Source organism: Hyperoodon ampullatus, assembly GCF_949752795.1.
Source record: "Hyperoodon ampullatus genome assembly, chromosome: 5".
Lineage (NCBI taxonomy): Eukaryota > Metazoa > Chordata > Mammalia > Artiodactyla > Ziphiidae > Hyperoodon > Hyperoodon ampullatus.
Window position 1 is genome coordinate 132,074,080 of NC_136918.1, and position 17,504 is coordinate 132,091,583.

Here is a 17,504-nt window from a genome sequence, read left to right on the forward strand (position 1 = left end):
AAATCTTGCTCTCAAAGTTCACCTCCTCAATTTGGGATAATCGTTGTAAAAAGAGGAAAAGGGGAAAATATCATAAATCTTGTTCTCAAAGTCCACCTCCTCAATTTGGGATGATTCGTGGTCTATTCATGTATTCCACAGATGCAGAGTACATCAAGTTGATTGTGGAGCTTTAATACGCTGCTTCTGAGACTGCTGGGAGAGATTTCCCTTTCTCTTCCTTATTCTCACAGCTCCCGGGTCTCCGTTTTGGATTTGACCCCACCGCCTCTCATGTAGGTCGCTGAAGGACGTCTGTTCTTCCATCAGACAGGACGGGTTTAAAGGAGCAGCTACTTCGGGGAGTCTGACTCACTCAGGCCTGGGGGAGGGAGGGGTACAGATGCAGGGAGAGCCTGTACATTGCACAGCACAGGCCGGCGTGATATTGCACCAGCCCGAGGCGCTCCGTGCGCTCTCCCGGGTAAGCCGTCCCTGGATCCCGGGAATCCGGCAGTGACGGGCTGCACAGGCTACCCGGAAGCGGGGCGTGGACAGTGACCTGCGCTCGCACACAGGCCTCTTGACGGCAGCAGCAGCAGCCCCAGCATCCCACGCCCTTCTCTGGGGTCCGCGCTTTTAGCCGCGGCTCGCGCCCGTCTCTGGAGCTCCTTTAAGCAGTGCTCTTAATCCCCTCTCCTCACGCACCAGGAAGCAAAGAGGGAAGAAAAAGTCTCTTGCCTCTTCGGCAGCTCCAGACTTTTCCCCGGACTCCCTCCGGGCTAGCCGTGGTGCACTAACCCCTTCAGGCTCTTCCTGCCGCCAGCCCCAGTCCTCTCTCTGCGCTCCGACTGAAACCCGATACCCGAGCCTCAGCTCCCAGCCCCGCCCGCCCCGGCAGCCGAGCAGACAAGCCTCTCGGGCTGGTGAGTGCTGGTCGGCACCGATCCTCTGTGCGGGAATCTCTCCGCTTTTCCCTCCGCACCCCTGTTGCTGCGCTCTCCTCTGTGGCTCCGAAGCTTCCTCCCTCCGCCACCCGCAGTCTCCGCCCACGAAGGGGCTCCTAGTGTGTGGAAACCTTTCCTTCTTCACAGCTCCCTTCCACTGGTGCAGGTCCCGTCCATATCCTTTTGTCTCTGTTTATTCTTTTTTCTTTTGCCCTACTCAGGTATGTGGGGAGTTTCTTGCCTTTTGGGGGGTCTGAGGTCTTCTGTCAGTGTTCAGTAGGTGTTCTGTAGGAGTTGTTCCACGTGTAGATGAATTTCTGGTGTATCTGTGGGGAGGAAGGTGATCTCCGCATCTTACTCTTCCGCCATCTTCCCCCAGCTCCTCCCTATACTCTTAAAACCATTCTCATACATAATATCTTTAGAGATGCATGGTCCATGTTTATTGTGTGAATAAAGATATTCAAATCACTTGGATTTTCTTTTAGAGAAAGTCTGTACCAAGAAACTGTGGGCATCCGGGGAAAACTCTTGCTTTAAAAAAGAAAAATATCTAAGCCTAATCAAAATTAGTGCATAGTCCCCCAAATCTGAGCTTACCAAAGCCCATTAACAGAAGCAATGATAATACAAATCCTAGCTGACACATTACTAGTCAATAACAATATTTACAGAATATTTGGATAGCAGAATAAAGAGTTTATTAAAATCAAATTATTTGATTTTCCATCTATCTTTGGGAGAAGTACAAAACCATAAATTCTATCAACAATTCAATTTGAATTTCCCATTAATTTTGTAGGTTGACAGAGCTAATCTATCACCCAGTGTTCGAGGGCTGGAGAGGTAAAGAGTTGCCAGTGGTCGGGGAACATTAGAGTACTTTTCAATGGAGGAAATTAAGATAATAGATAATCACAGTACAGAATCTAAATTTCTTAATGGATTTAAATCGTTTACAAATTAATCAGTAGAAGCCAGATCTACAGATTGGCCAGTAAAAAGATGAACGGAAACTCCTGGAAGGAAATTTGACTGGGTGCCAGAATCTGGATCCACAGCCCAGGGAAGGGAAGCCACACACTCCATAACCCAGGGGTCTGAAGCCATGGTACCCAAAGCCCATTGAGTAGCAACTTCGGTATCCAGATCTCAGGGAGAGGCAACAACTGGACTTAAAGCCCAGACACCCAGCATAAGTTGTCCAGTAGGAACTGCAGAGCCTGGAGGTCCTGGGGCGGTAGCAGGATGTCTGGCAGGGAAAGGACACCACACGAGATGTCTGGAACCTGATGGGCTCATAGCAGATCTCCTGACAGCTACGTAGTAGAGAGAAGCCCAGCAGGCAGGTGCTAGGAGAGAAGAGCTCAGTGCTGTAGACCAGGTTGCTGGGCTGGAAGGACCCTGGGTAGCGCAGTTAGCCTCCAAGGGAGCAGGAGGGGAAGTTTCCAGGCCAGCCATTGTAGGATATGTTGACAGGAGGTATGAGCTCAGTTGAGTTACAGGGAGAAGTTTCTGAGTTTGAATTTAACATTCTGGACAGATGTGTATATATGTACACTCAGCAGTAGGTGTGGTAACCTACAGGGTCATTTTTTACATATTTGTGCTCCCTTGTTTACATGTGTGTAACTCAGTAATTTTCCCTGTAATTGCAGTTGGAATTGTTTTCTCCATATTGTATTTATGGGTGCTATAATTTTGGTGTTATAGCCAAGGCTAATGAACTACACTATGTCAGAAATGCTATGACTGTTTCACACTAATACTTATCCCATCATAGTCAGGAAATGGTGAGATAAACATCATTTTCCTTTTCCTCTTGTCATAATCCTTGGGTGTTTTGTGTCTGGCAATGATGAGAAAACACTTTTCTCAAATGGTGGTTAAATAAGATAAAATTATATCTCTTCTTTGTCAATGGATCAGAGGTGCAACTTTGGCTTGAATGAGGAATCTACTAAATACTGACCTTACTTGTCCCTATGTTTTCTCATTCTCCAAAATTATTGCACATCTATTACATTCTATTACACATGTGTCTCAGGTACAATGGAGAGGAAAAAATATCAGCCAGGACAAATTGAATATCACTGATGGCTACAACCAGAGAGAAACCTGGACAATTATTTGGAGACATAGTGACAGTGAGGGACAGAACCAAGACAGAGTCACAAGTGCATGCCAGTCTGGACCCTTATGAAGAGAATCAAAGAGCTAAGAAATATTGAGATGAGGGAAGGAAAAATTGAGTTTTAGATTCAGTGTATCTGATATAAGACCTGTAGTCTTAACAGATTCTCATCTGTATGTGTAGCAGCCCTGAGAATTTATTTCTCAGATCTTCTTCTGCAAGAGGCTTGATTGACCAAGGGCACCCCCCATGCTATGGTCTGAAATCTAACACTTCATTGGCATGGAAGCCTTCCTATTCATGGGGCTACTCCCAGACAATGACTGAGCATAGCAGAGACACATGGAATCCCCTGATGGCCAACAACTGAGGATTCTCCAATGGCCTTGAGGAACTATCTTCAATCTGTGGCTACCTGGGGCATGTCCTTCCCTCTCTTCTTCACTCTGGTCAGACTCGCATGGAAGTCTGACATTTCCTAACCTTCTTCACTCCCTCCCCCAACTCTTTTCTCCCACAGACATTTCCCAATAAAATCCTTGTACCTTTAATTCCATCTTGGTGCCTGCTTTATGAATGACCTGTACTAACACAGTAAGTTATGGAGTGACTTTTGCCACCCCAACTATGTCTTTTCCAGGCCCTACGGATTTGTTGCCAAGAATCTATCTGGTGTTACTGATTTTCCATTTCCTTATTTTTTTAACAGTAAATTCTGCCTTTTTGTTATTTCACTCTTTTGCTTAATCTGGGATTAATGTACTTTCCAATTTTCACTCCTTAGTGTGGATATGGATTCAGTGATTTTCAGCCATTCTTCTAAAATGTATGCATTTAAGGCTATAACTTTCTTACTAAGCACAGTTTAATTTTGATATTTTATATTTTATTGTGCTTTCTTCTTTGAGGATGGATTGTTTACAAGCATAATGCTTAATTTCCAAATATATGAGGATTTACTAGTTAACTCTGTTGTTCTAGTTGCTATTGCTTCTTAGCTTATACCACTATGATCAGCATATGATCTATTTTGGTAAATGCTTTGTGGGCACTTGAACATAACTGATATTCTGAAGTTTTGACCACAATGTTTTATGCATGTTACTTAGGCCATATTTCCTAATCATGTCTTTAATATTTTCTATGCCCTTATTGGTTGCTTGTCTGTCATCTGTTTCTATCAGAAGTGAAAGAAGAGCGTTAAATTTCTAGCTGTGATTGTGGATTTGTATATTTCTCTTTGTAGATTGTCATTTTTTTTGGTGTGACAGCCTGAGCCATCTTTTTCTTTGTATTTATTGTGTTTGAAATTTGTGATGGTTCCTTAATCTGTGTGTCAAAGAATTCCCAGATGCATTTCTCTGTTTTGCATGTTAAACACTCTAAATGCTTACTTTAAATGTAAGGGAAACAGTCATTAAACTTTGTCTTAAAGAAGCAAAGGCAAGATAAGGTTTAAAATACAAAGTGTAGATTCTGGTGAGGGAAAAATGCAGGTAATCTGAGTATGCTGAATCTTATTTACACATTTTTGGAATTAAACTAATCGGTTGGTGGGTAGTAAAACATTCAGACTGGACATTCAGTCTTGTACATGCCAACCAGGTTAACAAATAAAATTATTTCAGTTATTTAATAATTAAAGAAAACAGTTTGGAAGTTTAGCTTTGGAGCATTTGTTGCAGGCTGTCTCTGGGTAACATTTGCTAAAGCCCATCATCTTTCAGCCATCTCAACCTTAGGTCAGCTCTTCTTATTTTCCTCATTATTATTTCACATGTGAGATGATGCCTTTCATCAATTTTGATAAATTGTCAACTATAGCCTCTTCAAGTATTTTTTCTGTCCCATTCTTATTTCCTTTTTTCCCTGAGATTCTAATTATAAGCAAAATACACTATTAAACTATGTTATATATGCCTCTTACAGTCTTTTCTCTATTTTCAATCTTTTTTGTCTTTTTATGCTTTAGTTTGGGAATTTCCTTCTATTCCATCTTCTAATTCACTAATTGTCTATTCAGCAATGTTTAATCCCCTGATAAAACATATAAATTAGGCTTTCCAAATCAGTTATTATTTTGTAAATTTCTAAAAATTTCAATTAGTTTCTGTTGTTTAGTTTTCAGTTTTCTGTCAAAACCTTCAATCTTATCTTTAATTCTTTAAACATAACTATTCCTTGATAATAGTATTTTCCTATTTCCTGCTGTTAAATTCTTTACATAGGTATTTTAATGTCTGATTTTGACATGTCCATTATATGGATTGTGTATTTCAGATTCCATTTTCTCCTGTTCTGTTTTGTTCCAGTCTTATTTTCTCATATTCCTGCTATACTTTTAGAGTAATAGATATTTCATATATATTTTAAAAACCTGGGTGACTTTACCTCCCTCCAGAAAGATTTGCTTATGTTTTTGGAAGGCTGCTAGGATAAAGATGTCAGAATTCTAGATTATTTTAATTCAAAGAGGGATTGAGAGAATTCAAACCTGGGCTTCAGTTCTTATAGGAAGCTGTCTATTAGCAACTCAGTTTTACTTCTAGGAGCTGGTTCTCCATGGTCTGGGATATTTTCCATGGTCCCAACTCTTTGGTCAGCCCAAAATTCTAATTTTTTTTCTCTAGCCCTGTTAGTTTATGAAAATTCTCTCAGCTTCTTAGTCACTACTTCCAAAATCAACATATAATTTGAAGGGAATATTAACTCCAGATATAGGCTCGTTTCTTTTGATTTCAGTACTGACCCATATAGTGTCTCTGTGACTCTGGAACATATTGATATGTCTCTGAAGTTTTCAAACACAGATTTTTTTTCTTAATTTCTCCAGCTTTTCTATACTCATTGAGAGGAATTGTTTAATGTTTTAAACAATGTTAGCTTGCTAATTTTATGTAATTTTGAGAGGTTTATTTATGTTTAGAATACATAAGAGCATTTCAAATAAGGGAGTAGCTACAGTGAAGATGACCATTTAAAAGTCTGTTACAGCAGTTTAAGTAGTAATAGATGACACCAGAAGTCATAGAATTTAAATACTTCTGTTGTGAGTATCAACCTTTCTTTCTAATCCTATGTCCCACCCTGTACCACTTCCCATGCCTTACACTGTTACAATATGGCCTACACTCACCACGTGCCTACATACCTTTCTGATTTTCTCATCCCGTGTTAACCTTCCAGACCTTAACTTGTTCTGTTCCATATTTATTGCATCTTTGTTTTTCTAAGTGACACCCCACTCCCAACGGAAGCTGTCCACACCCTGCCTACATCTCCTGGGTAATCATCTGTACATTCTGAAGGCTGATTCTTCGGGGCATCTGTAAAGCTCTGCCTGAGGACTTTTTCACTTCCCAGGGCATGCTGAGCTCCTGCACAGGGAATTCTCCACTAGAACTGAGCTCCAGCTGTCTACAGTGGTGCCTGGCTTAGTAATGCACCCTGTACTGCTTTCCTTCCATTCCCTGTCAATCTTCCCACTCCCTGCAGGTGTTTACTGTGATCACCTCCCACGTAAAAAACTTGCCCTTGAATCCATGTTCTCAAGCTTTGCTTCCAGATAATTTATAGAAAAATACTTGGATGCCTCATTAATACATTTACTGAAAAATCGTCAATGTTTCTCCACCTTGTAAAATTGTAATTATAGTACAAGGAACTATACTCAATATTTTATAACTTATAAGAGAAAAAGTCTGAAAAGGAATATATAGAGATGTACATTATAAGTGAATCTGTGCTGTACACCTGAAACGAATGCAGTATTGTAAATCAACCATACTTTAATAAAAATAAATAAATTGTAATTTTAAAGTCCTAGGGAAAAATACCTAGAATATATTACAAAGGGAAATATGCTTTAGTATTGCATGTGGCACATTTAAGAAAGGCAGCCATGATATCTTTGTCCAATGAATATATTTTTAAGAACACAGAATTCAAAAGTCTTCTAATCTACGTTGGATAATAATAAAGAACATATTTTGTGGTTAACAGGTAATAATAGATAGTGATTAAAGGGGATCTTTATATAAGAAGTATTGGCTTTTGTTTATTGTTTCAAACTTAGATGACTAATAAAAGAAACATCCCCAGCATGTTAGTGACAAGTTGACTGGTAATTTGGAGAAGAGCAGCAGCTGGGTGCCGACCATTGTAACTTTCAACTATGGATGAGATTCTGCTGGAAACACACCTCACATATCAAAACTACTTTGTTCATAACATAAGGGTTTAGACTCTGCAATTAAAAAATCAGAAGTCACTGGATGTGCAGCTCAAAGTGTTAAATTTTACATGAAATATATATCTCAATTTTTGTTATAAATAACTGTTTTAAAAAAAAAGAACAAAAATAATGGTGGAGGTTTATGTTACATAGAACAAACAATATAATCCCTGAGCTTAATTTAGTCCACATTTAGGGAGTTTACAAATTCTTCTTGAATTTATATTAATTTAAGGTTGATGAAAATTTAGCAATTTAGAGCAAAAGGAAGCCCAGTTGCCATAGATTTTATTGATAAAATTCAATATTTTTAACATTATTATTTTTTGTAAGTTTATAACAGTTTTATTAGAAAATAAAATAAGAAAATATTGCCATCAACCATAACACTATATTTCCTTGAGGCTGGAATATAATTTAACTGGTTTTATTCTAACATTGAATATTTTGTGAATGAACTAGAAAGTATCTGTTTATACTCTCAGAATAGGAAAAATCTAGCAAACTTTGTTTTTAAGCTTATAATCTGTAGTTAAGGAGAGGCTATATACACACACACACACACACACACACACACACACACATATATATGTAAATGAAAAAACAGAAGAGAAAGTCTAAGTTAAGCATAGAAAAAGGAGAAAAGAAAAATGCTACTATGAGGACAGAAAGAAAGAAGAGAGAGAGAGATTCATACATTCTGCAGAGGAAAAGAGAACTGGAAAGAAAAAATAACCTTCAAACTGGGCTTCCCTCGTGGTGCAGTGGTTGAGAGTCCGCCTGCCGATGCAGGGGACACAGGTTCGTGCTCCGGTCCGGGAAGATCCCACACGCCACACGGAGAGGCTGGGCCCGTGAGCCATGGTTGCTGAGCCTGCGCATCCAGAGCCTGCGCTCCACAACGGGAGAGGCCACAACAGTGAGAGGCCCACGTACCGCAAAAAAAAAAAAAAAAAAGACATTAGGAAACAGACAGCAATTTTAGTGCAATAGAAAAAAAAATTTCCTGAGCCTTCCCTGTTTATCTTTCATTTGTTTCCTCCCTTCATCAGACTATTCCTTCCTGGCTGAATAGAGATGGGCCCAGATTGATCTTCCCTAGTACTATTTCAACTGAGCCTTTTTTTTTTTGTCATCTTATCTTTACATACACAACAAAGTGTCTTTCAGTTTCTAGCCACTTCTCTCTCAGTCTCTTTGTTTTATCTATTTTTTGTCTCTCTTCATTGGATTAAAGACACAATGTAACTGTGATACTTGGTGTATTAGTTTTCTGTTGCTGCCATAACAGACTACCACCAAGTGATTTTGGAGAATGGGAATGAATGTTGACAAGGTGGATCATTCCAGGAAGGATTCCATCCAGCTAGAAACTGTGCCTCTGATCCATTGTACCAGAAGAAAATTGATTTTGTCTCATTCCCCACTCTTAAGAGGAAAGCATCTACCAGCAAAACCAGATGTGGATACACAGGAATCAGATTAGCATAAACCAGAGGAAAAGCTTTCCTGGTCTTGTTGCTTTCCTGGACATGATGTGATGTGCATTAATGTAAAACAGTCAGCATTTCTGACACAGCAGTAGTCCATTGGCTTTGGCTATAACAAAAAAATTACAGCACCCATTAAAAACAAATGCGGAAAACTATTCGAATGCAACTGCAATTATAGAGAAGACTATTGAATTACACATATGCAAAAGAGGAAATCTAATGTAGGGCCCATGACCCCATAGGTGTCACATCTATTGCTGAAAGTATATAAATGCCATAGTGCAGGAGTGACATTCAAACTTAGAATCTTCTCACAGTAACTCAGCTGAACTCACATCTCCTGTCAACATGTCCCATAATTTCCTCTCTGGAAATTTCTCCTTCCACTCCCTTGGGGGCCACTTTTGCTACCCAGGCTCCTTCCACCCCAGCAACATGGTCTACAGCACTGACCTCTGCTCTCCCAGCACCTGCCAGCTGGGCTCCTCTCTCTACAGTCAGGAGACCTGTTATGAGCCCATCAGGTGCCAGATGTCCCTTGTGGTGTCCAGTCCCTGTCAGACGTCCTGCTACTGCCCCAGGACCTCCAGTCTCTGCAGTCCCTGCTGGACAACTTATGCTGGGTGTCTGGGCTTTAGCTCCAGCAGCTGTAGTTACCTGAGCTCTGGATTCAGAAGCTGCTACTCACTGGGCTATGGATTCCGTGGCCTCAAACCCCGGGGTTATGGAGTCTGTGGCTTCCCTTCCCTGGGCTGTGGATCCAGATTCTTCCGTCCAACCAACTTTGCCTCTAGTAGCTGCCAATCATCGTGTTAGAGACCAACATGTGGATTCGGTTTCTATCGTTCAATTTGTTGAGGGTCTAGATCCTTTCGAGTATTGAGATCAAAGTCTTTACTCAGTACAGCCATCATTTTCATTCTCACCATTTACCATTGTTCTTTTATTCTTAAATCATCAGTTTCCTGCATCATCAACTTTTGAGAGACTCTGAATTTAATGAATAACCCAATATGAAGTCCTAATATCTGTACTATTGATAGAAAATATGCTATTGGATTTTCTTGGAAGAACAGTTGAAAATGAAATTCTTAATCTGATAAATTTATGTTGTCATCTAGCACCGAAATATATTGTTCATCTTATTATTATTTGCCTATATTTTATTTAGGATTTGGGAATTTTAAATAAAGATCAATATGACTCTGAAGCTGGGTTTGGGAACAAACATTTTGATAGATTTGAGCAAATTGCTTTTGTCAATGCATATGTTCCCTACTGGGAGTATTTATTTCCTGGAGGTCCATATTTTGTATGTCTCAGTATCAGTGACACTTGCCTGAGAATAGAGGCATGGATTTCTGCTGATAAAGGAAAACAGAGAAATTGGCACATAACTAGAAATGCAGACAACAAGAATACAATATAATTTATAAGATAAGGTTACACATAGACCAAAAACATACTTGAAAGTCTAGTATCTGAGTGTGGATTTTCAGCTAAGAGAAAAGATGAGCCTTAAATAACTGCTAAGATAGATGTTTTACTCCCTGTTGGTTGACATAAGTACCATGACCCTTCCCTGAGCCTGGTACCTGAGCATGATCCATTCCTGAGCCCTCCCTATGAACATATGTAAAGAGATGCACAATGACCTTAAGTGAGGAGTAACTGGGTTAAGGAGGTGTGGGAAAACCTCCTGATGCTTCTCCAAGGTTCAAACTGCATCAATTAAGAGCACCACACCTGAGCAATGCTGAACAAACATTTGTATCTATTAGTCTTAGCCTGAACCCCTCTCTTCCCAAAAGCAGAGTTGAAGTCAAAACCTTGGGTGCAGACAGTGTATTTGCCACGAAACCCCAGGGAGATAGTTTGGGAGACCATGGAAGGTGAAAGAATCAAAGACGAAAATTTCACAAAGGGACATATTTTTTGGTTGACTTTATGGTGGGCAATGGGGACTCAATCATTCAGGGCCTTTTTAGGAATGTATAGAATGACTTTAGGAATTGTCCACCCCAGAATCTAATCAACAGGGGGAAGAATTTATGCATCAGCTTCTGTCTCCCATTGCTAGAATGTTGTCCCTGATGTTTGTCACTTTCCTGGAACTTCATTACCTGTGCAAAGAGGATTCATAGTGTGTTCATTTTCTTGGCTGTGCCCTCTGAGAAGCCCAAGTAGAGAGTGAAAGAAAAGTTGTCTATGCATGAAGGGAGAGACTGTCTGTGCAAACAGGGTTGAAACCTGCATGAAATTGTTCGCCATAGCTGTGGCTGGGATCATAGGTGAGAAAATGAGGATATAATGGAGAATACAAGGGTACCAGATACACCACTTGCATTTAATGCTCAAACATCCTTGTGAGAAAGACAGATATTATGTCATATAGATCTTTCTAGACATGAAGGAATGAAAAGTGAAAAAGAATTAGAATCTTGCCCAAGGTTATACATCAAAGATCTAGTAGAATCCGATATCTTGAATTAAGCTTTTCTTGTTTTTTCCTGAAGTTCTTTAAAACTCCTTTTCTAACCAAGATCCTTGAGTATTTCTCTACAGAGATTGCTTTATCTGAATAGACTTCAACTCCTATTGTATTTAGTTTCATTAGCCTCATGAGTAGTATTCATAATAAAGAGAAAAATAAAAATAAATGTAGCATTTAGGAGAAGGAAGCTAAAGAAAGATGAGCTAATTTCTCTTGAAAACATTTGCATTAGCCATAATATTTAAAAATAGTCCAAGAGAAATACTTGATTACCCCTCAGGAAGATATTGCTAGAAATCCTGAGTGCTATGACAAATCCTATATTAATTATCATTATTAATGTCACATTATAATGTTCCCTTTCTCAATAACTAATGTTATGAACAAGAATAGTAAAACAAAACAAAATGAAACCCTCTCTTTCACAGCCACACATACACAAGTTCAATACCAGCAACCAAAAAATTGAAGATAATGGGCTTATTGTTAAAAATTAAAAAAAATAAGAGAGAAAGATGATTCTTATATAACTTGGCAGATTTCTTATCTTCCCTCCAAATTCCCCCAACACAAACACTGTCACTCCTAGAAGATTTTCTCTGAAAATTAAAAATAAATAAATAAATAAAATTGCCAAACTGTGAAATCTCACTAATCTTTAAACTGCATTCCCATTTTGGTGAGTCAGATTGAAGGAGCAAGGAGTCAATCAGGATAAAATCATGGGAAAGTTCCTGCAGAGAGAAAAGTAGTATAATTGGATGCAAAAGTAACATAGAATGTGGAAGAAAGATTGAGAATCAGGCATTGAAGAAAGTATAGCCCAAGCAAGAGACAAAAATAATTTCCCTATGTGTGTGCTTTGTTATGTAAAATAACATACTAATGACATAAAAATCAACAACACAAAGGCATGAGGAAAACAATAATACAACAGAGGTGGAAGAGGTGATTGATGAGTTAGGGAAAAACATGCCAAAATAACCTACTCTGTGTATATACAAAAATGTTTTAAAACTACAGCTTCTACTCTGAGTAGCAGAATATTACAGCATGTTTGGATTCAATTATTGATTATATGTTTACAGCAATTACAACTGTATTTTTTCTCCTTAGGAATCTTACTTTATTTTTTTTACCATGATGTTGTCCTTCACCAAAATGTGTATTTTTATTGTTACTGAGACAACCAATAATTTTATCTTTGATGTTGAACTTTTTAAATGATTTTACATTAGCGTTGTCAGAGTATTATGAACTTTCAATAGCTTTACATGGATTCTCTGGACTGCATGAAGAAATCAAACTACTAATGGAATTAATTCATTTTTGATTTGAAACATTTAACAATACTGACATAATACTGGCTTCATTAATCCTTAGTGAAGTTTTTCTTTTGCTAATGGAGGAGCATATCATCAGCTACTGCTTCATTTGTTGTTTTGTTTTGTTGTTGTTGTTGTTGGATTTTTTGTTTGTTTTTACTTGCACAAAAAAACTTAGGATTTAACATGAGTGAAAATGATTTAGAATAGTTATGTGACCTAAATGAAATGTATGCATCAGCTTTTGCAAATACTACTGACAAATAATTATCTTTGGAAGTAATCGTCTTAAAATTTCTATCTTTTGAAATAGATACTGATGCTTCTTCAGCAAAATTGCCTCTTTTATTTTTCATGTGGTAAGTGATATTTCTGACCCCAGTGGTGGAGAGTTAATGTTATTGAATTGCTGTACAAGTCATATATTCACCATCAATTTGCTTTAGTAATAGAAATTAAGTATTCACATTTTTAAATTAAATATGAACCTTTAGTTTAGCTCTTTGCTCCTAAAAAGATATTTTTTTGAAAAGGTTAAAGAAGAAAGGTGTTCCCAAACAATAAAATGTATAGTTGTAGATTAAACAATACGACATGTGGCCAAGCCACTGTAGCAAGAGCATTTAGATTAATATTTATATGCTGTGTGTTGCCCTCAATTTTAGGCCCATATTTTATGTACACCTAATCAGTAATTCTAAATTCCTCACTACATCCACCAACTGCTAGTGTGGGGTGTATTATTGCATCTTGCAGGCTGTGGAAAGAGCCATAGCAGTACTGGCTAGGTTAGAATGACAAATGACCCTCCAGCAAGATTTGAACATGTGAGCTGTCCTACCGCTTGTATCTGAGTGTAATTTGTTTTCCATGATCCTTCTGCAATAAAAGGAGTAGTTCCATTTTGTTCAGGCAGGATGACCGAAGAAAGGATAGGATATGGCTTGTCTTCTTTCAGATTTAACACTGGTTAAAGTGAAAACTCTGTACACTATACATGTATGTCATACTCCACTAGATGAAACCATAGCAAAAGAAAAGTGGTTTCCTAAACTGATCATCACTTATGTTAACTCAATTATTCATTATAAATAAAAAGTGAAAAATCTAAGACAATTACCAAATGGGACTGGATGCTGAGACAAACACAATAAACCAAGACATATGGTTACCCTGTGGGTGAGAATCTAGGTCATCTCTATCTTTCAGTAATGTTGTCCTTGACATAATGGATAAAAGTTTGGAGCATAACTGTTGATTCAGGGGTGATCAGTTGCTTAAACATTTAGTTGAATGTTGTAACAAGAGAATATTTGCATTGTTTTTGAGTTTCATTTTCTTTTTGTTTGTTTTTTTTCCAACAAATGTTATCAACAGAACTAAAAAAAATAGTAGCAATTAGGACTCCATCAAACTTGTATAACTGATTGTATGGAAAATGTTGGGCTTACTTGCTAAAAAGTACTGGAATGTGTTAGATGTTTCATTTATAAATCAATTAGAAATTTCATTTGATTTCTTATATGGCTGTAAAGTTGGGAGAACTGGAATTCTCACCAAATCTAACTCACTAAAATCTAAGTTCTTACTGAATATCCCCATTTCAATTTCTCAAATATTTTAGAATGTATTTATGATTAATTTTCCTTCCAGAATTATATGATGTAGTCAATTTAATATACCTTAAAATTTGTAACTATTTTATATACAAATATTCAAGTTTCTAACCCACGACAAAACCAAAAGTCACGGTTATTTGTTTGTAGTCTTAAAAATGTATTTTCAGGTTTTATCATATGAAGGTATTAACAGATGGAGTAAACATAAAAGATGAAATAATTTCTTCCAAACCTAAAGTACACTGGACAATTTTACATTTTAAAGTAAAGATTTTTTAAATGATGAATACAAGGTACAGAAATATCCAGCCAGATATTTAGAAGTAGTTTTGAAGACAAAAAATAAACAAATAATGTTAAAGCCAATATGTGGATGTCATATATCATATTTTTATTTAAACTTGCAACAGTTTTTCTCTGGCAGGGACCGGACACCACATGGAATGTCTGTCACCTGATGGGATCACAGCAAGTCTCCTGACCGCCAGTGTAGAGAGAGGAGTCCAGACGGCAGGAGCTGGGAGAGCAGCGATCAGTGCTGTAGACCAGGTCGCTGGGGTAAGAAGAGCCACAGGAGGAGCCTGAGTAGCACAGGTGGTCCCCAAGGGAGTGGGAGGAAAAGTTTCCAGAGCAGCGGTAGTAGGACATGTTGACAGGACATGTAACTTACAATGGGAATACTCTAAGTTTGAATGTCACTTTTTCAACAGGGGCATTTATATAAACTTATCATTGACTGTATCATCCACATGGTTTATAAAAACAAGTCTCCTTCCTCTTTTTAATTGAATTGGAAAAGATCAGCATAGTTATACATATGTAGTACTTGTGGGTTTACAACTGGAAAGTGCAGTAATGTTTGTGCCTTGGAATTCAGGTAATAGTATTGAATTTTCAAAGCTCTTAGTCATCCTTCTCTACTAAAGGTCACTGAGCAGATCACTCAGAAAACTTTAGATGTAGTGTCTGGGCTGAGGGAAGCGGGCTTAATTAAAAATAATTGATACCCCTTTCAAAGTCTGTCTCAAAATCGTTGCCATCTGGATAGCAAAGTTGTTAACTGATCTACTCAAAGTCATTTTTTCAAAAACAAAAACATACATTTACTGTTACCAGGAAGTGGAAAGTTTACCTAATGGACAGTGTCATCAGGAAGCAGCAATGGTACCATGCAGATGTATGAGGATTTTTTTTAATCTGATCTCGATTTTAATGGCTTTAGTGAAATATTAACTGAGAGATCCCCTTATTTATGATGTCCCTGCTTAAAATTGTATGCAAACTAATGAGTCAGTCTTAGTTTTTCTGTCATCTGTGTGTGTCTTTACTGTAGAATGAGTTAAATATTAAATATAAATATAAATTCCTTTATATTATTTTGGAATGTTAGAGGGTATTTATCTAAGATGCTGGAAAAAAAAACATTAAAAATGTGGCAAAAATGCCTAGTATTTCTCTCTCTAATAAGAAGCAATGTTTACCACTGAAAGGATTCCCCAGAATCTGAAAAATGCCCCTGTTCTATAGAAAGTTTATAAGGTAATTGCCTTGAACTTTTGGAGCAAAGGAGTCATCTTAAGCAGATTCTTCCTTTGCCTCAGAAAGCAACATATATCACTTTGACTTAAATTGTTTTCAGGTGTTTCTGACAAGTATTATAAAATTTCTAAAATAATCGTCATTTTTTGTTGTTGTTCTATGACTTGTATTCCACCTTTGTGTAGTAGGCTAATGAAGATTGACAACCTTGAAGAAGAGGAGAGATTAAGAAGGTTTATCTTTCTCTGGCTTCTGTGCTGTTTGATTTGTTCATTTCATAGAAAAACATTTCCCTTCTACTTTTGAACAAAAGTGCTTGGGTACACAAACCTCTATTTTGTTGAGAAAAGGATGTTCAAAATCACTTAATATCTGATCTCATAGAATATTCTTCCACAGAAATAGCTTATATAAGAGTGGATGACTTTGAAGCAAGCAAATTCAATTTAGCTGAGTTAAATATTTATATGGATGTTTTGATGTTCAATAATTTATTAACAAATAAAACAGGAAGGTTTGGAATCTACTAGAACTTTTTTTCTATTTATAATTAAGAAGCCTAATAAATAAGAATTGTTTATTACAGAAATGGAGCATGTATTATGTTTCCTAGTATATGCAACATGATTGAAGACCAATTTATCTACTCAAAATGTTCAGACTCATAAAATCTACAGTTTGGAAGGGAGTTTTGCAATTACCTTCAGTACTCTACCATGTTGGAATCACATTTGCAATATCTTTTTAGGTGGATATCTAAAAAGTGCCCCCAAGATGGAAATCTCAATTACCTGAAAAAGTACCTTGCTTTAGATTTTTAGCTGAATCTTTCCTCAAAACTTCCACTTAGTAATTTCAAGTCTTCATAGAATGAGTCTCAGCTCATTTCCATTGGACAATACATCAGTTTTTGAAGATAGATGTCTTATGAGATTTGGCTATACCCACAGGTTATCTTAAGCCATTCCCTATACCAGGCACTACTCTATTTACAGTTAGAGATGATGAACTTTATGGGAGAGTCTAGAAAAATACTTATACTAGTCCTCTAGGCAGAATATATATACATCATTTGATATATTTGATACCACATCAGAGGTCCCCAAAGCATTCATTCTCTTTTTCACATTATCATACATTTTGATACCCTCCACTCTCAGTTCAATTTATAAAGATCATTTGTAACTATGAATTTTTCTAACTTGATCTTTCTGTGAAGTTTACCTGGGGTAGACACTTTCTTAATTTCTTGATTTTACTTACCTTCTGTAATAAAAATCCCACTCTATGAGTGAAAACTAAGGGAATAAAAGCCCATTTTTAATGTATACTGCTTATCATTTACTTCTCAGTAACATCACCACCACCAAAAATTACTTAAACTTTATGGGGATAGAGATTTTTTTGAGAATTAAATTTATTGATGAGTTCTTTCAAGAAGCAAGTCAACTTCAGAACAAAAATTTCTTGACTTAAGTATTTTTATAATGTAATCTTCAAAGCACTCCTGCAAATACTGAACCGTTACTTTTAAATCAAAAACTCATGCACACAAGAGCAGCTTGGGTACCTGTGCTATAAGAAAACTAGAATGTAAATGTTTTAAACCCTCATTTAATGTTTGTACCAATTCAGGATTGTAAGTGGGTTATTTCTTCTATAAGGTACACAAGATTTGGGAGATGGAGCAGATATTGAGGGTTTCTTTTTCTCAATTTGGTTGCTAAACTTTGAACTAAT

The 17,504-nt window shown here is 37.3% G+C and overlaps 2 protein-coding genes across 2 annotated transcripts in view; one reads left to right on the plus strand and one right to left on the minus strand.

Annotated features, from left to right (window-relative positions):
• The window catches only part of LOC307054049 (keratin-associated protein 13-1-like), a gene marked incomplete at both ends in the record, with an annotated part of 29,981 nt that extends 20,378 nt beyond the window's left edge, over positions 1–9,603 (plus strand). Inside the window, one exon of the mRNA XM_079705549.1 lies at positions 9,214–9,603. Within this exon, the coding sequence (XP_079561675.1) occupies positions 9,214–9,603 (390 nt within the window). The remainder of the gene's footprint in view (positions 1–9,213) is intronic.
• LOC307054043 (keratin-associated protein 13-1-like) lies at positions 1,894–14,873 on the minus strand (the record flags this gene model as incomplete). The annotated part of the gene is made up of 2 exons (XM_079705543.1): positions 1,894–2,215; positions 14,680–14,873. The coding sequence occupies 2 exons, from the start codon at positions 14,871–14,873 to the stop codon at positions 1,894–1,896; spliced, it is 516 nt and encodes a 171-aa protein (XP_079561669.1).
• Positions 14,874–17,504: the final 2,631 nt, after the last annotated feature.